The 20,700-nt window shown below is 42.5% G+C and overlaps 1 protein-coding gene and 1 long non-coding RNA gene across 7 annotated transcripts in view; both read left to right on the top strand.

Annotated features, from left to right (window-relative positions):
• The window catches only part of LOC142843689 (uncharacterized), an 84,354-nt gene extending 79,108 nt beyond the window's left edge, over window positions 1-5,246 (top strand). For 5 of the 6 annotated variants that reach the window (XR_012909681.1, XR_012909677.1, XR_012909679.1 and 2 more), the window contains one exon: window positions 1,681-5,246. This is a non-coding gene — a long non-coding RNA (uncharacterized LOC142843689). The remainder of the gene's footprint in view (window positions 1-1,680) is intronic. The other variant, XR_012909682.1, reaches the window with a different exon arrangement.
• A 3,081-nt stretch (window positions 5,247-8,327) lies between these two features.
• The window catches only part of Hsd17b12 (hydroxysteroid 17-beta dehydrogenase 12), a 155,423-nt gene continuing 143,050 nt past the window's right edge, over window positions 8,328-20,700 (top strand). The window contains exon 1 of the mRNA XM_075961500.1: window positions 8,328-8,571. Within this exon, the coding sequence (XP_075817615.1) occupies window positions 8,412-8,571 (160 nt within the window). The 5' untranslated portion in view covers window positions 8,328-8,411. The remainder of the gene's footprint in view (window positions 8,572-20,700) is intronic.

Below are 20,700 nucleotides of genomic sequence, written 5' to 3'. Positions count from 1 at the left end.
CTGATTAAAGAGACAAGCAACCATGAAAAACAGAAGATTCATCTGATGTGGGCATATTTGGAAGAGGAACAAAGTGGTCTAGTTGACCCCCAAGTCCACCTTTGGGGCCCTGAGGGTTAGATTTAAATAGAAAGCAAGAAGTGTGGATAACTAAGCAGTTCAAGTCAAAGCTTGGTCCTACCCAGTGTTGACCCATCGGTATCTCTACTCCGGTCTCTGCTGCAAGGTTGACAAGTTGTCCTAGGAGACAAATTCCCTTCTGATTGGCTTTACACTCCAGCTGATTCTTTCTAACTGATATTCCAGGGATGACTCCAATTTCTTGGTGACCATTATTTCATTGGTCGATAGTTCCGTGGACCTTTGTTCAATAGTCTGTTAGGCAAGAGAAGGGCACACATCTCTCTAAAGATATAACTTTAGGGAGTAGACATTTCTTGGGCCAGGGAGATGAGTCAGTGATTGCTGTACAAGCATGAGAAACCGGTTCAGTCAGACAGATCGCTGGAGATAATTAGCCAGCCATATATCCAAATGCGTGAACCTCAGAGACCCAGTCTCAAAGACTAAGCTGAAGAACAATGGCAGAAACCACTTAATAATGACCTTTGACTTCCACACACAGATACACATGCAAATACGAGAGAGAGAGAGAGAGAGAGAGAGAGAGAGAGAGAGAGAGAGAGAGAGAGAGAGAGAGAGAGAATATAACAGTTCTGAATCCAACTATCCAAAGTCCAGGGGGCGATGTCAGTGCTGCTCGGTATCTGAGGGGCTGGTGGAAGTTTCTTTGCCTCTCCCTAGCTTTTGTAGTTATCAGCAATCTTTAGCCTCCCTTGGCTTGAGTCTACATTGCTGTACTCACCTTCTATCAGCACTTGGATTTTTTTTCTCTCTACCTCTCTGTATCGCTTCACATCTGACTTTCTCTACGAGGGCTGATTGGATTTAAAGCCATCCCCACCCAGTATAAATTCATCATAACATCTTTATGTTCACAAAGACCCTATTGCCAAATAGGAGTGTCTTTTACAGGTTGGAGGGTGACTAGGTCTTCTGGGGAGACACACTGCAGCCTATGACAGGTTTTGGGGGAACAAATGCTGAGGTTGAGGTTTCTTTGCTGAGGGTCTATTACAGAGTACTCTAGGGACAGCATCTGGAAGAGAGTGAGGGAAGAGGGTTAAGTTGAACTGAAACCATTTATAATAGAGGCCTCAGGCAATGTCCCAGGAGTGCTGAGGCTGGGAAGACTTTTCAGAGATGTTCATACATAAAGTAAATGGTCCACTCTTTGGTATGTCTGTACCCACTAGTCACAGAGTGCAAGTTCCCATTGCAGAAGAAGTGAAGTGGCTCCCCTGACCAAGGGTAATGCCCAAAGAGGGACACAGCCATGTGCCTTCAGCAGCCAGTGCTCTGGCTAATAGGAGAGTAAATGTCTAAGTTCTATAAGGAAGGTTAAACTGATGCCCCAGCATCCACTGCATGGTGCTTATGAAGCAGGGCTTAAAAATAAGACAAATTAAACAGTATCTGTTTATCTATATGTCTTGATATCTAAATATATGTACATGTATTTGTGATAAAAGTGTTTTGGACAGTTCTTGGGTGGTTAGTTTGCCATTTTCTATACATTTTGACTTTATAATCACTTTTTTTTTTATCTGTTTGAGACAGAGTCCGACTATCTAGCTCAAACTGTCCTCGAACTTTGGATTGCTGGTGGCCACGGCAGAGGAGCAGCAGGTGTCATTGAAGTTCAAGGTGCCAGCTCACCAGGAGGCGACTCCCTGGTGGGTGAATTTTGGATAGCAAGTCCCTGAGACCACAGACCTTAGAATGTGTCTCACTTCTACTGTACCTTTCTCTGGTATCTGCTATGGTGTGAACGGATGTGGGGAGATTCCCACTGCCTGTAATATAGTGTGCTTAGCTCATGGAAAAATTCCATTCTGCTGGGCATTCTTGCCTGTGGATTATTGTGAAGACGATTCCTTCCTAAGCTGTACTGTCTGATTGATAATAATAAGTTTTAAGTTAAGAGGGTTGATGGTTCAAGAAATAAATAAGGACGTGTCACACACTAGAACACATGAATTTAGGTTAACAATTAAGAAAAACAACTGAGTCCTGGAAGACCAGCTAGCTTAAATTCTTTTAACCTTAATGTTGGGAGATGTGTTCACAGGTTTTGGAGTGCTGAAACAAAGATTTGAAAATAAGATTATACTAGATGTTCTTGTCAAATAACTTTGAGGTGAAAAACTCAAGAAGACAATCTAAAGTTTTAGAAAGACACAAGAGTTGAGTGCAGAACGCATTAAGGTCAGGGAGCAAGAACAAAGCAGCCAATTATCATTATTTGACATGCTTTTCTTGCTAGGATTGGTTGATGACCAGAAATGATGACTAAGTTTTTGTATCCATTTTTGCTCTTAATCTCCTGATATAAAACAACTAATGATGCATGGGTATGCACCCTAAAGATTTAAAGTAGAGCTGACTGATTTTTTTTTTATATATAAAAGTTTAGGTTTGTGATTCCTTTAGATTCTTTATAATACTACCTTTAAAGGAAAGCAATAAAGGAATAGGTTCTTTCTTTGTAACTGCAAAATGCAGCCTGCCAGTAAAAGATCTGACTGAGAAGAATACCTTGTTGCCCACAAAGTTAACTTATAACTGTGAATGGGTGTGCTTGGGTATGAATGTACATGGGCTCTTGGGATAATTTGTTTTTCACCTGTAAAACATAAAATGTTTAATGATGTAAGGGATATGGAAAACATGTTGTTTTTTTACTGTTTGTGTTGTATTCATTGTAATCATTTACAGAATGTAACCACATTGGAATTCCTATATTGCCTGAAAAACTTTGTTGGGGTATATAAGCTGTAGAAAAAAGTATACAATAGAAAGAACACAGAAGAATAAGGAATAAAGAAGGAAACCCTCAAAAAAGAATGTGAGTGTCTTTTCCCCTAACCCCCTCAGATAAAAAAGTCTTAGTATGTGCTGACTCCGTGGATTGCCTTTGAGGCCTGTGCTCCTGGAAGCTGGCAGCCCAGATGCAACACTGTTGCAACCTCCCAATGCTGGGCAAACATAACTGTGCTCTTTTATAACTACTTTGTATTTTGTGTAGTCTTTTTGTATACATCAAATATATTTACCAAGAAAATGAAGAGGAAAAAAACAGATGTAGGCAATAACAGTAGAAATCAAATTAACAAGATTCCTTGGGAGAGAAAAATCCATGAATAATATTAGTAAATGCTGAGTCCATTACAAACATAAGCATACAGATAAAGAAAATGCATGAAGGCATTTTCTGTATTCTTTCCTTTGTGTTTTCTTGTGGAAGTGTCCTAATATTTGCAGGTTTCTTTCTGGTAGCAAGACATTGATAAAACATCCCAATTAGCTTTCCCTTTACCTAGTTGGAGCTGGCTTAACTATGGCTCTGATTGTTTTTTAAAGGTGAAAGTTCCCTGGATAAGATAGCTGGAGTGATTACTCTGTCAGGGGATACAATGAACTAAAGCAGTTACTGGGGCAAGGCTAATGTGTTAGCCACTAACCCCTGAAGGTACTAAATGGCTTGGCACACTTTTCTGGTGTTTATAAGTCTGTGTGAGCCTTTGAATTGAAATGTAAGGGAGCACTGAAGCTGTACTTTTAATTATTGATTGCTCTCATTTGTGTTGGGTGTGCATGTGTGTCTCGTGGCATGTTTGTGTAGGTCAGAGGGCTGCCTGAGGGAGTTGGTTCTCTCTACCATGTGGGCCGCAGGGATCTAAGTCAGGTCATCAGGCTTGGTGCCAAGCACATTTCTCCTCTGAGCCATCTCACTAAACTTAAAGCTGTATACTTAAATCTGTTTCAAGCTGGCCAATATCAGTTTCTATTTTTTTAAAGAAATTTTTATTTATTTTATTTTTATTTCATGTGCATTGGTGTTTTGCCTGCATGTATGTCTGAGGATGTCAGATCCCCTGGAACTAGAGTTACACACTGTTGTGAGGTGCCTTATGGGTGCTAGGAACTGAACCTGGGTCCTCTGCAAGAGAAGTCAGTGCTCTTAACCACGAGCTCACCTCCCCAGGCCCCATCTCAGTTTTATTTGAAAACTGTGTTTGTGGAAGCGACCATGAGTGTGAGTTCAAGTGTTGTGTGTGTAGAAGTGGAGTTTTTAAGTACAGAACAACTTGTTGGCAGGGCGACCTGGTTGTGACTTCCATCACCCACTGAGTGCCAGGGTAGATTCGCTTGATCTAGCTGGCCAGGCTAATGTCCTTCTTTGCTTTTGGAAGAAGCTGAGTTTCCCTGTTAAAGGAGGTCAAAGGTATATGAGCCCATCCCGGCTGGACTTTCAAACAAGCTCTCACAATGGCCTGTTTCTAGATCTAGGACCATGGCACTTAGGGGTTCTTGCAGTAGAAGGTCTACTGAAAAGCTGGTTTCTTTGGAAGAAGAGTGAGGCTATTGTGTTTGGATGCAGTTATGCACAGGAAAACGCTTAACATGAAAACCCAATATTCTTTTATTATGGTAATGTTATCACTTAAGGAAATCAAATAGTAACTTCTAATTAGTTTCTAATGCTAAAGATTCTATTTATTTTAAATTAGTTTGTTATTCATAGAACATTTTTTTTCCTACCCAGGATTTGACAGCTGGATGTAGAATGGAATCAAAGCTCAATGTGTCCAGCTGGGGTTATAGCTCAGTTGACAGAGCACTTGCCTAGGAGGTGCAAAGTGTGCTTCCCAGCACGGAGGAAATGGCTCTGTTGTACACACCTATAATCCAAGCACTCGGAACCAGAGGGAGGAGGGAACCAGAAGCTCAAGGGCAGGGAGTTTGGGGCCAACCTGGGCTACATGAGAGCATGCCAAAAAGCAAACAAGCGTAATGTGTTGAACAATGATGAAATGAAGAGGTTAGGAAGGGTCTGGTGCTTGTCTCAAAGGTTTAGCTATGATGGTATTCTCAAAAAACTTCTGACATCTGTAACATTACCTAATTATGAAATTTTCTTTTATACAATGAACTGTTCCCAATTTGCTGTGAAGACTGGATGTGAATTTGTAGATATTTGTATCAAAACGTAGAAAAACTGCCAATGAACTTCAGTGGAAATCTGTGTGTATGACTACAATACAATGTTGTTAAATCACACTTTTTACATTAAATATTACTCTCAACTTGAAATCTTTTAAATAAATTATTCTGAAGACCAATTTGATGTGTCTGATTCTTTTCTCTCTTTTTCTCTCTTTTCCCTGACAAGTTATTAATTACTAAGTAGACTTGGCTGGCCTGGAACTCATTTAGCTATGTAGACAAGGCTGGTCTTGAACTTACAGAGATCTACCTGTCTCTGCCTCTGGAATGATGGGATCAAAGTCATGCACCACTATGCCCAGCTTCAAATATATATATATATATATATACACACACATATATGTATACACATATATGTATATATGTGTGTGTGTGTGTGTGTATAAAACAAATTCTACAGCAACAATATCTGTTTGCCAAGAGAGCTTCAGAAAGACTAATTATGAAGTTCTTGTCATACAGGTTGAAAACACTTGAGATTTGCATTAGTTGGCAGTAGCAGAGCTAAGAAATCTCTCAGGTTACATTTTAGTCATAGAGTGGACACATTTGAATAATTGGATATGAGGATTTAATAGAAAGGAAGGTTGACCCCTCGGTTTTGCATCCCAGAACAGTCATGAGTATTGGTCCAGTTAAGGAGATAGGAAAGGTAAAGATGTGTCTTAGTCACTGTTCTATTGCTGTGAAGAGACACTATGGCCAGGGCGACTTATAAAAGGAAGCAGTTAATTGGGTGCTTGCTCACAGTTTCAGAAGGCAAGTCCATGAACAACATAGAAGGGAGCCTGGCAGCAGGCAGGCAGACATGTCTCTGGAGAAGCAGAGCTTACATCCGATCCACAAGCAAGAGGCAGAGCAAGCTAAATTGGATTTACGTGGATTTTTGAAACCTCAAAGTCGACCCTCAATGACACACCTCCTCCAATAAGATCGAATCTTCTCTATCAAGGCCACACCTCCTTAATCCTTCCCAGCTGGAGGCCAAGCATTCAAACAGAGGGGCCTATGAGGGGACACTCCCATTCAAACCACCACAAGCAGTATACGGGGGCACCTGTGGAGTTCTACTTTTAAATATATTAAGTTTGAGTTGGCATGTAGCTCAGTTGATATAGTGCTTAATTAGCCCTGGGTTCAATCCCCAGCACTGAAATGAAAAACCAGACGTGGTGTCACACACCTGTAATCCCATTCCTTAGGAGGTAGAGGCGGGAGGATTGGGAGTTCAAAGCTATCCTTGACTACATAGCCAATTCCAGACCAGATTGGGATACTTGACATCCTCTAACAACCAATAAATATACTAAGCTTGAGCAGAGACGTTGAACGGGCACCTGGACATATGAGCAGAAGGTAGAAGATGACCCTGAACAGAGATTCCATTTGTTTACACGTGTGCATCCCTATTCCCACCTTGGGAACTTTGCTGAAGTACTTCCATGCTCTACTGGACACTTTTGTGTCCCCTTAAAACTTCCTTTCAGGGGCAAGGGAGATGGCTCAGTAGGTAAAATGCTTTCTGTTCAAGTGTAAGGACCTGGGTTTTGATCCCTAGCACCATGTGCAAGCCGGGTGCGGTGATTCAACACCGGGGAGGCAGTGACAGCATAGCTTATCTAAATAGATGAGCACCAGGTTCTGTGAGACCCTGTCCCCCCCCCCCCCCAAAAAAAAAGGCAGAAATAGGTGAAGACACCCTAAGTCGGGCAAACATTGTGGCACACACCTTAAATTCCAGCAGTCAGGAGGTGTGGGCAGGCAGATATCTGAGTTGGAGATCAGCTTGGCCTACTTAGTTATCACCAGGACAACCAGGGCTTTGTAGAGACTGCCTCCAAGCCAGAATAAAACCAAAAATAAAAATTACACCCATGTCACCCTCTGGCTGTACACTCTCATATATAAAGGCATATACCACCTGTCCTTGAACAGTCAATTAATGGAGTCGAATTGATAGTGAAGAGCAGGGAGGGAGGGAGGGAGGGAGGGAGGGAGGGAGGGAGGGAGGGAAGGAGAGAGAGAGAGAGAGAGAGAAAGAGAGAGAGAGAGAGAGAGAGAGAGAGAGAGAGAGAGAGAGAGAGAGAGAGAGAGAGAGAGAGAGAGAGAGATTCACTGTGGCCACATTAGGAAGAAGTACAAAAGAGAACTGGCACCGACCACCAAGGCTGTGTTTCAGGTTCTGAAGAGCGGTTATGGTTTAAGAAGAAGGCTAGAGTTACGCATATCTAAGCAGTCCCAGCCCAAGTGTGCCAGCCACCACCACTGACCCCTCATTGCCTCTCCTGTAAGGTGTTCCGGGAGAAGAGTTTGCCCAGGTTTTAGGCTTTCCTTTTACCACAGCATAAAACGCCGGGGAGGTGTGGATAGGTTCCTCTTCTGAGTCCACTGTTTTAATAGTCTTGATAGTTAAAGAACATGAACGTCTCTTTAGAATATCTTTACTCCTGCAAAGTCGGACAAATACACCCACTCTCCTCACTCCACATCCTCCCACAAAACCAGAAATAATGTGATTCTGGTTCTTCAAGGTCCACTCAAAAACCAAACATTTCCAAGTAGAATTGCTCCACAAGCTGTGTTCTTGTATTTCTATTCATATTACAACTGTTAAAGCTACTATGTAGTAGTCTGGAATTCCAAATTACTGGGAACCACGAGTCTAAAGCTCAATTTGGGAGCTAAGGAAGGCATTTAGAATTTGGAGCGAAAGCGTGCGGCGAAGACGGGGAACCGCAACCCTTCATCCGAGAAGCTCATGGGATTAACAGGAGTCTAAAAGTGTTTAATGCAAAGGCGTAAACGTAAGCGCCGCTTCATGCACACTTCCACCACAATTTTCTCCTTCCGGTTCCATTCCTTCCTGAAATACGAGGTTAGGTCTCATCGGCCAATCAACGCGCAGTCGTGAGGGTCGCCTCTGCCAATGAGAGATCCCTGAGCTTCGGTGGCGCGATGTGAGCTTGTGGGCGGGGCCAAATGTTGAGTGGCATGTGAGCGATCCACTCTCTTAATAGAAAATGGGGTGCTGAGCGAGAAGGCGGGGCGTATGGGCGGGGCCACTAAAAGGAGTCTAACCAATGGTAGACACAGTACGCTCAAAGGGAGGTGAAGCCACCAATGGCGACATGGATATGGCGCTGTGGGCGGGCCTTGGGTCCCAAGGGGGCGTCTGTCAGCGGCGTCCTCGGCGTCACGGCCGGCACCGCCTCCTCGCTCCATTCATTCGTTTTTTTTTTTTCTTCCCCATTCACGGTGGTAGTGAGGCCTAGTCGCGAGCCATGGAGCGCACTCTCCCGGCGGCCGGCTTCCTGTACTGGGTGGGCGCGAGCACCGTGGCCTACCTGGCCCTGCGCGCCTCGTACTCGCTCTTCAGGGCCTTCCAGGTGTGGTGCGTGGGCAACGAGGCCGCCGTCGGCCCGCGGCTCGGAGAATGGGCAGGTGAGTGGACCTCGCGGCCCCGGGGTGGTCCTCCCGCCGCGAGCCGGCTTCTGCAGCGCGCTAACTTGTGCAGACCCTGCCTGCGAGCATTGGCGGGTTCTGGAGGACCTGACCTGCAGCCTTGTGGGCACGAAGGAAAACCTTTCTTAACTCCCTGGGGCTTGTCCCGTCGAAACCATCCTGAGTTGGCGGCCGGAGTCAGGTGCCTTGTCTGCTCTGCCCCTTGCAGTGTTTTTAATAAAGTTTCTCACTTGGCTTGAAAACTGGCCTGTGCTATGGATGAGAAGCATAGGTGAGGATAGGAGGAAGGGGTGCGGGGACAGCGAGTTTCAGAAGTCCTGATTTTGCGAAACTTGCCTCTCCAGTTACGTGGATTGGGTTTCTTTCATGTCATTTACAAAGTCCTTTGGGAGCTAGGGGAGGGGTCAGAGGAATTCTTGCTAAACTATTCTGGAGTTCCTATGAGCAAGAAGCGCTGTGCTGGGAAAACGGCAAGTCTTCATATCGTAATCGGCAGTACTTTTTGCAAAAGGGTTGAGAAAAAGTGTTTTCACAAAAAGTGAACAAAACACGGGAACCTTGTGCTTTTCGCGTGGCAGATTTTAAAAACTAGAACAAAGGTCGTACCAGAGAAGTTGAGTAAGTGGTGGTTCGGCTCCACCCCCTTTGTTTCTTCACTTCTTATTGACCCTTGAAAAAAATAGCTAATTATTTGTGACGTATTTGTGGTTCTCTGGTGTTTTGTAATTCATTGTTTACTTCTCAACGTTTTATAGACTTTTGGGATGTGGTTGCCTGTTGTCTTTGTGCAAAACACATCATGTTACTTTTCAGGTTTTTTGTTTTGTTGATTAAAGAACATTTGAACAACTTAACAGGAAAGACATGACGTTGTCCCATAATCTTTTGGGACAACGACCTAATATTATAAGGGAATATTTGAAGTAGAAATGAGTTTGTGAGGTCGTTCCTTGATGTGGGGCAAATAGTGATTTTACACAGCTTTTCAAAATCACCTGTTATCTCTTCACAGTCCCTGGGAAAATGTGTTCAGTGTTACTAAGAGCTACATTATAATTTCCCAATTGGCTTGCTCGTATTCATTGTTTTCAGCTTGAAAAACTGGTTTGTATTTTTTTTTAAAAGTCATTATGACAGTAATGCCATAGGGAATCAGCTGTCCAATAAGATACTTTTGCAAAGAAAGCCTAGTGTTACTTTAGTTTTTCTTTTTAAAAATGTTTATACAGGCTAAAATTCACATGGTAAATGCACACATACACACAGATCCATGGTGAACATCAAGGGAGGTGACATTGCTGTTGGAAAAGGAACATTTGCTCTTAGATTTGGCTCCACAGGACGGGAAATTGGTAAATTAGGGGAGAGTTTATTATGTAAAATTTAAAAAAGAAATTTGAGCTGAACTTTGGGACAGGAGAGAGAACAAAAACAGCAACAACAACAAAAAAAAGAAGGTGAAATAAACCCTTTCCTCCCTAAGTTGTTTTGGTCATGGTCTTTATCACAGTAGTGGAGACAAACTAGGACATAATTGTTGCTGAATTAATAGCATAATAAAATTAGTAAGGTTAACTAAGCAAATGGATTTGTATATATCAGTTCCAATGCCACTAAATGCTGTGTCTAGATAAGGATACATTTGGAAAGTTAACATTTTATTTTACTTTTCTTGTTCTTAGTATGGTATAACACTATTGGATGGGGCCATGGAATCTAGTGTGAATTTTCAGGGCAGAAACTCCTGTGTTCTGATATCTTTAGCAGGCTAGGCTCAGCTGTCTGTCTCCAGATGATGGTGAAAGCAGAGGAAAGTTTGTTTCAGTTGACCACACTGGGAAAAGACTGGATGCAGGGTCCAGTGATCCCATGTGTCTTCTGCCAAAAACTGTTGATTCAATAGAGGAAGAACTGGGCAAAAGGCATGTGGTATGTTGTATTAAGCTGCTTGTTTGTCCCAGCTGCCCAGAACCAAAACAGTCACACAGAAACGATATTACTTAAAACACTGCTTGTCCCATTGGCTCTAGCTTCTTATTGGCTAACTCTTACATCTTAGTTTAATCCGTTTCTATTAATCTGTGTGTTGCCACATGGCTGTGGATTACCTGCTAAAGTTCCGGGCATCCATCTCTGGTGGGGCTACATGGCTTCTCTCTGACTCTGCCCTTCTTTTTCCCAGCATTCAGTTTAGTTTTCCCCACCTAGCTCTGTTCCCCTATAGCTCTGCTATAGGCCCAAAGCGGTTCTTTATTAACCAATGGTAATCACAGCACACAGAGGGAAATCCCATATCAGTGGTGTGCAGCTCTAGTCAAGGTGTGGTCTTGACCACCATTGACCCTTTCTTATCTCAGCTCCGGTCCCGTTAGCTGGTCTGAGAAGTGTTTTCGTCTCTGTCATCCTGTCTTAGTTGTCCTTCTGGGAAGGGACCATTCTGGTTCCTAGTGGGTGTTCACTTCTGTTCCAGAGTATAGCTCTGGTTTCATAGCTAGTAGTCAACACCTGGGATGGAGGGTTTGTTCCACTGCCCTTCCTGGAATTGCAGACTGCACGGTTACATGATTTCAGTAGCCAGAGAGTGAGAAAAACAGAGACAAAATGAAGACAGAGATGCTAGGCTTTCCTCTTCCACTTGGTTACCTTATGGGCCCAAGCAGGGAGCCAGTGCTGTTTAGTAAATGCAGTTTGTAAGTTTCTGTTTCAGTGAGGGCCAGTGTATGGCAAATGGGACCCGGTGAGAGGATTGTGGTGGGAAAACAGTGTTAAAGGGAAGCCTGTGAGGGAGATCAGAGCTGTCCCTGGAAGTGATTCCCAAACAGAGCTCTGAAGGGCCCTTGTGAGTTAGCCTGATGAAGGGTGTCAGAAAACAGAGGGAAGAAAACCTTGCAGACACCCCCACCCCCAAACAGACAGGGAAGGAAAAATCAAACCACTGTGGTGTGAGAATTCTGTTAGCAGGGTCTGAGTGATAAGGTTTTTGAATGCCAGGCACTGGATTATCATTTTTTCAAGGACGCCCGTAACACCATAGTGTGAATTGAAAAGCCTGTCAGAAGTACAGCTTTGTTTTATTTTCTGATTCACCCCTCCCCCCCCCCCCCCGCAGCAAAACAAGGCAAATTTTGTCTTCTCTCCAACTGGGAATTCCAGCAAGACTCTACTTTCTAAAAAGTTATCTGTACCACCATTAAGTACAACAGCCTAGTCATAGGAGGGTTGGAGGAAAGAGTGGACAATCTAAAGACGTTAACAATGAGGGCCTCTTACATTGTATTACATCGTAGTATATAGTTAACAGATTGGCTTTGGAGTTATCTGGGCAAGGGCAAGCAGTTTTGCTCACTAAACTGACCTTGAACAAAGACAGCTAACCTAAGTATAACTTCATCTTTTAAATGAGGTAAGTGAGTTCCTAATGCAGTCTCTTGCATTTTCATGGGTAATAAGTAACATTGAAGATATTTTGTTCATACACAGCCCACAGATTTGATTAGTAGGGATTGTTGTCATGAGGAAACATTTGTAGTCCACATAGCCAACTTCATGCTGACAGTCTGAAGTTATAAAAAGATCATTAGAAAGTAATGAGCCTGGCCACAGGAGAATTCTGTACTTGGTAAAAATTTGCTAGGCAATTGTTTGTGTCTGGCTCCCTTTAATAAGTTCAAGCTAGGATAGACTTAGAGAAATTCAGTTTTTCGAGTACATTTGAAAAACCTTTAAGTCGTCTTTGGTCCTTCTCCAGATTTAATCTTTTGGGAAATTCCCTTGACTCTAACTTCACAATACTCAGATATTATCATTTCTAAGCCTTGATAATCTGTGTTTTTCCAGATCCCCCTGAATATGACCTGTGGAAAGCCTGTGTCATCACCAGCCCAGTCCTGGTTGTTTTATTAAATGGAATGCCTAAGTAGGCAAAGTGCCGTCTCTTAGTGTCCCTGCTCAGATCCTAGGATGCTGGGGCCAGCTAGTGGAGCTCTGAGGTTAGGGTGCTACAGGCCTGGGCTTCACAGAATGGGGACTGTCAGTCAGCTCCTTAGCAATGCTCTGAAGCTAGAGAGTCTCAATGGTGTCTGGAGCTTGCAGCAACTGCATTGTTGGCTCTTCACAGCTCTTGCTTTCCCATAGCCTCAGCTCTCTGAAGCCCCTGCTCCTGGCTCTAATCTGGGATTCTTTTGCTACTGGGTGTATCTAGGGCTGAGGGCCCCAGGGGGTTACTGCTTTTGTGTGTGTGTGTGTTTTTTTTTTTTTTTTTTTTTTTTTTTTTGCTCAGACTCTTCTGCCCATGATAAAGATCTAGAATGCTCTGTGAATGCTGCTCATCCAAATCTCACCAATCTCAGGAGTGTACTAGCTATTTATGGGTGGGGGAGGCCTCACCCACCAGATAAAGGACAGGAAGGAGATCAGGGTGACTATGGGGTGGCCAGTCAGCTAAAGGTCATCTGTACCTTTCATAACTCAAGTAAAGACTCCTGGAGCAATAGCTATGACAATCAGCGCTTCTGACACCTGGATAGATGGCTGTCTGGGGATTCAGTGGTTGAGTTTTCTCCGATTGTCAAAGACTGGATTAGAGTCCCCTAGGCTGATGGAAGATTTAACAGCCAGAGGTGTCATGATCCAGATTTCAAAGATCCAGAGGGAGTGGCTGCTTGATTGACAGCTCTGGGGGTTCCCTGAAATAGCTGAATTTGCAGATGTTACTGATTCCGTGGACTTTGAACATATTAACATGTCCTGTAAACCACATGTGGCTTGCTGGCTTTGCCAGTCACTTATCAACACCCATTAGCCATGGTCTTCACAGGAGTCTAACTCTAGATTACTATGTAAAAAGTTTAATTTTTAAGGATTTGAAAATTTCTCACTTTTCTGTGGACTAGTGGGCCAAATTCAACCAAATTTCTTTCCTATATTTAATTAAATGCTAGAAGCACACTGTCCTTGTAGCATCTAGACTGGAGATTGCCAGCTCTTACTGAACACTATCGCAGTCCCCCATCATCTGTGTTGCCAAGTGCCTCTTCCTTACAGGACACTTTGAAAAGGTCTGTTGTTGCATAAACCCTGCAGTCAAATTGTTCCTTACACTTGCACAAAGTTTAACTTAATGATAACTTCAAGTTCTTGGCACATTTTTGAATTTTTATCACGTATGTTTCTGTCATCATCTGTTTTTGCATCCTTAGCAAAAAAGATTGAGGGTTGGAAAAATGGCTCAACAATTAAGAGCACTGGCTGCTCTTCCAGAGGACCTAGGTTCAATTTCCAGCACCCACGTGGTGACTCACAATCATCAGTAACTCTAGGTCTAGGGCATCTGATGCCCTTTTCTGGCCTACTTGAGCACCAACCAGGCACATACATGGTAATATAGACACACACACACATATGTGGATGCTGGAAACCTAACCTGTAGCCACTGGAAGAGCAGCCAATGCTCTTAACCACTGAGCCACCTTTCCAGCCTCTGTGCATTCTTTCTTGACTGTATCTCTCATGGGTTTCTGTGTCCCAGACTTATTTATGCTTTTTTCTTCCTCTTTGATTATCTTATTTGTGCAGAGACACTAGTTTCATCAGGTGTTGAAATTGGTTTTATTGTCTGAGATAGTCTTTCTCCTGTTCCACTTTCGTCTTTACACTCTCTGCTTGTAAATTCTTTCTACTTTTTTAGAACATACATTATGATTTTTTTCCCTCCAGGTCTACACGGAGACATCACTGAACACTTCAGAGCAGTTACAATACTTTGTGTGTTTGCGCATTTGTCACCTTAGTGTGGATACATCGTATGTGTGCAACAGTTACACATCTGAGTGAATGTTATCTCATTTTTCTAAACTGTAAGCCCTTCAAGAGCTCATTATAATTTATTTAGTGACTAGTGTGTTTTGTTTGGAAGTGGGATGATTAACTTTATTTTTGCATTTTGTAAAATAATTTGTGCATTCTCCCTCTTTGTTTTAAAACCGTATCACATACCTCTGAAACTCTAGATTGAAATTAACCAAGGCTGTTCCAACAAGACTGGTTACAAAGTTATGACAGCAGGAAATCTATGGGGCATTTTCTTAATTAGTTATTGATGTGGGCATTCTTAGCTCACCATGGTCACGGCGTGACCCTTGGGCAGGTGGTTTGGGTGAAAAAAGTAGGCTGACTGAGTAAACCATTGAGGAACAAGCCAGTAAGCAGCATTTCTCCTTGGCCTCTGCTTTAGTTCCTACCTCCAGGTTCTTGAGTCGAGTTCCTGCCTTGGTTTTGGCCTGAGAGCCAAATAAACCCTTTCCTCTCCCAGTTGCTTTTGGTCATGGCATTTATCACAGCCTTAGAAACTAAGACTTGGTCACCCATTGGAGCATGGCTAGCCCATCAGAGGCTGCATCCCTGAAGAAAACCAACTCCCTTTTCCTGCAGCCTTCAGTTCCCAGTAGCTCCTCAGCTAGCGGTGGGAGTTCCTGAGCTGGGATTCTGGCTGGCTTGATTTTTGCAGGTCTTGTGCATTCACTTGCAGCTGTCATGTGTTCCTGTGCCCAGTGGCCCTGTTGCATGCTGGTCCTCTTCAGCTCCAATTGTTTTGAACTGAGAAATTCCGTCAGTTCGTTAGTGGCATGATGACAAGTTAGTTTTTCTTCTATGGTTTAGGATATATTTACACGATTACATTTAGTAACTATTTGAATATTAATAGAATCTTGGTAACACATTCATGCTTGTATCTTCCTTATAAAGTTGCTCTGAATAGGTTTCTCCTATCAAGAAAGTTTTTTCAACTAAAGTGAATAAAATCTTGCTAATTGGGAGAGCTAAGATAAATTTGTGGAAATTGAAATTCTAGTATATTTGGCCAAAATAGTTTCTTAAAAATTTTGGATTTCTGGTGAAATAAATCCATGCCTTCTAGAACCTTCAACTCTTATTAAAAGAAATTCTTTTTGTTTGGATCTCATGTGCCCAGGCTGACTTTGAACTAGCTAAGAGTGTCATTGCACTTTGAATCTTTCTTCCTCCACCTCCCAAGTGTTAGGATTGCAGGCTTGTGCCATCATGCCTGGTGTAACTTTTAGACGTTTATTTTAAAATACTGGAAAATGCTCCAAGACAGACTGTATACAGAAACAGTAACTGCAAGAAAGTTAAACTGTGTATCAGTTCACAGGCTTAAGTTGGTTCTTGTCAGGTCACAGCAAGGAAAACAGTTATACAATCAAGATTATGAATGTGTTTAGAGAAGGGTCGGGTAAGATAGATAATTCAGTGTTCAAAGGCAGTTAGCTACAGCTGAGGTAGATTGACAAAAAGCAGCAATGGGAGTGTTGAAAGCAGGCCACGATGGCAGAGTAATGAAAATTCTTGAGGTGAGTTAGAGAAAAAAACCAAAAAACAAGAGAGATGATTTGTTGTAGGCAGACTGTCCTTTCCTGCCCCCAGTTCTTAAATAACCAACACGGAGACTTAATATTATTTCTGAGTGCTTGGTCAATAGCTCAAACTTATTACTAACTAGCTCTTATAATTTAAATTATGAACCCATTTCTATTAATCTACATTCTGCCCCCTGGTGTTACCTCTCTTTCATCTTTTTTTTTTTTTATTGCACATCACTCCTTTATTATACTGATCTGGAAAAGAAGATTTAGTATGCCCAAAACAAGTTCTGGACCCACATGGTAGGGTCAAGCAGCTGGAACATGATTCAGACAGCGAAAGACAAAACCCTGGACATGATCAAGGGGCACTTCACCTCTACAAGACAAGGCAGAGGGGTCCTAACACACAGTAAGAGACACTCCTGTCCCTTGAGGACAAGGAGTTTCCTCTCTTTCATCTTATACCTCCTGTTCCTCTCTTGTTTGGATGGTGACTCCTCTGACTCCACCCTTTTTCTTCCCATTGTCCTTGTCTGGTTCTCCCACTTAAGTTATCCTGTCTAGCTATTGGCCAGCCAGCTTCCTTATTAAACCAATCACAGTGACAAATTCACACAGTGTACAGAAGGATTATTCCACAGCAATTTGTGGTACCTGGCAAGCATCATCAATCTGAAATATTCCCCCGAATCTAATGTCCCTGAGCATGTGCTGTCCCCAGAGTTTCAGATTTGGGAGTTTAGGATTTTAGATTTGTGGTTTGGTGTTCAGCTGATAAAGTCTATGTGTATGTCCCAAAATTTAAAACTCCAACAAATCCTGAAACACTTCTGGTCCTGCACATTTTGGATAGCCAATCTGTAATAATGAGAAAGAGTGCTGGATAGCATTATCAGACATTCCTGCAACTTGTGTGAGGAAAAAGATGGCCCCTTTTGCAAAAGAGCCTGAAGTTGTAAAGAAAGCATAGGTACCTCTAGCCCTGAGGGCACCATTGCACCACTTGGTAGACCCTCCCTGCACATTAAAAATGGGGGAGGGATTTGTTCCTTTTGTGTAGTGTTGCAAGTTAATTTGGTGGATCCAACATTTCTAGAGTCTCAGCTGTGCTCATAACCCAGTCCACTAATTCTGTGAATGACAATGAGTTGCCGGAGAAATATTGTGTAGTTTTAGTGTACTTCAAGTGCTTCAAGGCAGTCAGGAAAGGGGACAGTTTCTTTTAGAAATTTAAATAATCAGTTTTAAAGTCCCCTTAGCATTTATAGTATGTAGAAAACTCATTCTCTAGATCGGTTTTTCTCTAATGACTGACATTAACTGCTCACAGTCAAGCTAGCTTCCAGTAGAAATACTGCCAGCCAAGCCCTAATGATGGCTGAGACTCCAGCCCTGTCACATAAACAGTGCTGCTGCAGTAAACAGGCACCTAATCCCGCAATCCAACCCTAGAGCTTCTCTGTGCCCCAGTACCCAATGCTTGTCATGTGAAAGGAGCAATGTTGCTTGTAGATAATGTGGAGAGACAGCAGCTCCATAGCAGGCCGGGCAGCAACATTCTTGAATTCTGAATTAAAGGACACTGACTTCATGAGATGTTATTGTAACGATGACATCTTTGCAGAGTCCTTTTTGAGTATTCTCAAATGATTCCACGGCAACCCTGTGAGGAAGGCTAGTGCTGGTTTGCTATTTCCACGTTATGTATCCATGCCAGGGGGCGATACAGTGGTAGGTATAAGGGTTATACAGCTTTCAAATGTCAGAAAAAATTGAATCTTGTTTTTTTTTTAACTTCAAATTTCATGTTCTTTCCAATTTATTCTCCAAGTTCCTGAGTAAGGGTGATTTTAAGGCAATCGAATACAGGCACAGGAGCTCATGAGTTGAAGCATTCCTCAAATGTTGCTTAAATGTGAAAGGTCTTTTTATGTCATGGCTATATCTAAACTTGCAAGACTTAAAGAATCAGGTGTGCTTGTTCAAAATAGATTGTAGGACTTGTACAGACCTACTGAGTCCAAAACTTTAGGAAAAGAATGTAAAGTGTGTGTCTTTCCCCTCCTCCACTTTTCTCCCTGTGTAGCCCAGGCTGACCTTGAACTCATGTCTAAGCCTCCTGTTGGAACTCTGGAATTATAAATGTGTCACCCACACCTGTCCTGAAAAATTATTTTTTATCAGCAAAAATTTCTTCCTAAAAAAACATTACATTTATTTGGGGCCAGGATGCACATGTAACATGGTGCCTGTGGAAATCAGGAGACTTGAGGGAGTCAGTTCTCCTCTTCCTCTATGGGAGTCTTGGATTATCAGGCTTGGCAATAGATGTATTTACCTGCTTAGCCATCTTGTCCACAGGTAAAGATTCTTAAGGGACTAGAGAGATAGGTCAGCAGCTAAAAGCACGTGCTCTGTAATCATGAGGACCCGAGTTCAGGTACACAAGCTGGATGTCCTGACAAATACCTGCAACCCCAACTCTCAAGGTTGGGGGCAGTGGAGACAGTATCCTCTCTAGGTTTGTGAGACTTTCAGCCTAGCTGAAGAAAAGACGGGAGAGAACCTGACTCAGTAGGAATAGATAGACACCCAGTGCCCTCTTCTGGCCCTCTGCATGCATACAGGAGCAAGCATCCACACATAGTCATAGCTATACATTCAACACACACACCCAGATACAGGCATGCAGAGCCTATAGAATATATAGCCATGCAGTGGTGGTGCACATCTTTAATCATAGCACTCGGGAGGCAGAGACAGGTGTTCTTTGAGTCCAAGGCCAGCCTTGACTATAGAGTGCATTCCAGGACAACTAGGACTTACACAGAGAAACCCTGTCTCAAAAAAACAAATAAAAACAAAGAATAAATGTGTGTATGTATTCATTAAAAATGAATTCTTAGGATACACTATTTTAGGAAACACTATTGTGGTCAGCGTCTCCTCGATCCATGCAAACTTTTAAGCCAAGTATCCATTTTTCAGACCAGGGTTTGATTTATAATGGTATTAAAACTTCCAGTGTTTTCTGTATTTATTATGTGCCCACAACTTTAAATGTTAGAGAATTGGCCAAATTCTCTATTTAAGAAGAATTGGCCAATTCTGTGTTTGTGTGCTTAGGACAGATTAAAAACGAAGGAAAACATTTGATTCTCAGTATGTTGCTATGTGCTCAGAGCACCTTCAGTGTGTCTCAGTTGTCCCTAGTTGGAAGCTGGGCTTGAGGAGAGAGGGTAGTCAGTAAAACTGATTTTGGGCAGATACAATAGAAGTTTTAAATTTTGCTATTTTAGATAGACCCATAGAAACACAGCTGAAGACATTGAAAATTTAAATGTAAAGAGCTGAAAAAGCAGTACTTGCTATTTTTTCTTATTGGTGACTTTTTATTCACTCAGAAATCTTAGTTTATTTTTGTTATATTTAGAGGAAAGAAAACTTTAAATATATTTTCTTTTCTTATAGGTAGATGTTTAAAAATTACCTTTATTGTGGGGGCTGGAGAGATAGCGTGCTGATTAAGAGTGCTTTCTGCTCTTCCAGAGGACTGGAGTTTGGTTTCCAGCACCCACATGAAGCAGATCATAATCATCCAGGGAATCCAACTCTTTTGGATTCTCTGGGCACTTTACTTATTTGCATCTCCCTCCCTCAAATGTATAATTAAAAAATATAAATCTTTTAAAAGATTACCTTTATCGTGAAGCTAATATGAGTTACTTCTTGGCGAAGATTCTTTTTTCTTTATTTATGAGACATTTTTACTGTTACCTAAGCTGGCCTTGAATTTGTGACCTTTCTGTTTCAACCTTCTGGGTACTGATTCTTTTGTGTGTGCAAGTGTGTGCTCAGGTTTTTTTTTTTTTTGAGACAGGGTCTCTCATAGGCTTAGGGCTCACCAAGTAGAATAGGATGGCTAGCTAGGAAGCCCCAGGGATTTCCCTGTCTACCTCCCCAGCACTGGGATTACAGTGTCTACTGATGTGGGATTTCCTTCTGTATGCTGTGAATACCATTGGTTAATAAAGAAACTGTCTTAGGCCTGTGCAAGGCAGAGCTGAGTTAGGTGGGGAAAACTGAACTGGATACTGGGAGAAAGAAGGCAGAGTCAGGGAGAAGCCATGTAGCCCTGCCGGAGACAGATACCAGAACTTTACCTAGTAAGTTAGCCAGAAATACGCTTAAGCTATTAGCCAAACAGTATTGCAAATAATATGGTTTCTGTGTGATTATTTCAAGGCTGAGCAGCCATGAACAAAGACGCGGCCTCCTATAACAAATTGGCGCCAACATGGGGCCAAGTAAAATCCACTTAAAACCTGAGAGAGTTTGGGGGAAAATTCTAGGCAAAATAAAGCAAAAACCAACCAACCAAAACAAAACAGAGTTAAGCATGGCTTAATGCCTTAGCTCCTTTAAGAGAGGTTTTCCTGATTCAGCGGTAGCAGAAAAAAGCCATGTGGTTTTGAAATGGCAGCTTTCTAGGCTGTGCTGCCAGCATGAATTCTGGCTCTTTCAGGAGGACAAGCATTTAAATTGGATTTGTGGGCAGTGTGCTGCAAGTTACGTGGTGTCAGCATGGACCAACTGGTTATTAGAGTTGAGGTGGTGAGGACGGCTCCCACCCAGCAAATACGCTCAAGCTATTGGCCAAACAGTGTTGCAAATACTATGGTTTCTGTGTGATTATTTTCGGGCCTGAGCAGCCGGAAACAAACAG

Source organism: Microtus pennsylvanicus, chromosome 2 (assembly GCF_037038515.1).
Source record: "Microtus pennsylvanicus isolate mMicPen1 chromosome 2, mMicPen1.hap1, whole genome shotgun sequence".
In the NCBI taxonomy this organism is placed as follows: Eukaryota; Metazoa; Chordata; class Mammalia; order Rodentia; family Cricetidae; genus Microtus; species Microtus pennsylvanicus.
This window is presented reverse-complemented; position numbering and strand designations above follow the sequence as displayed.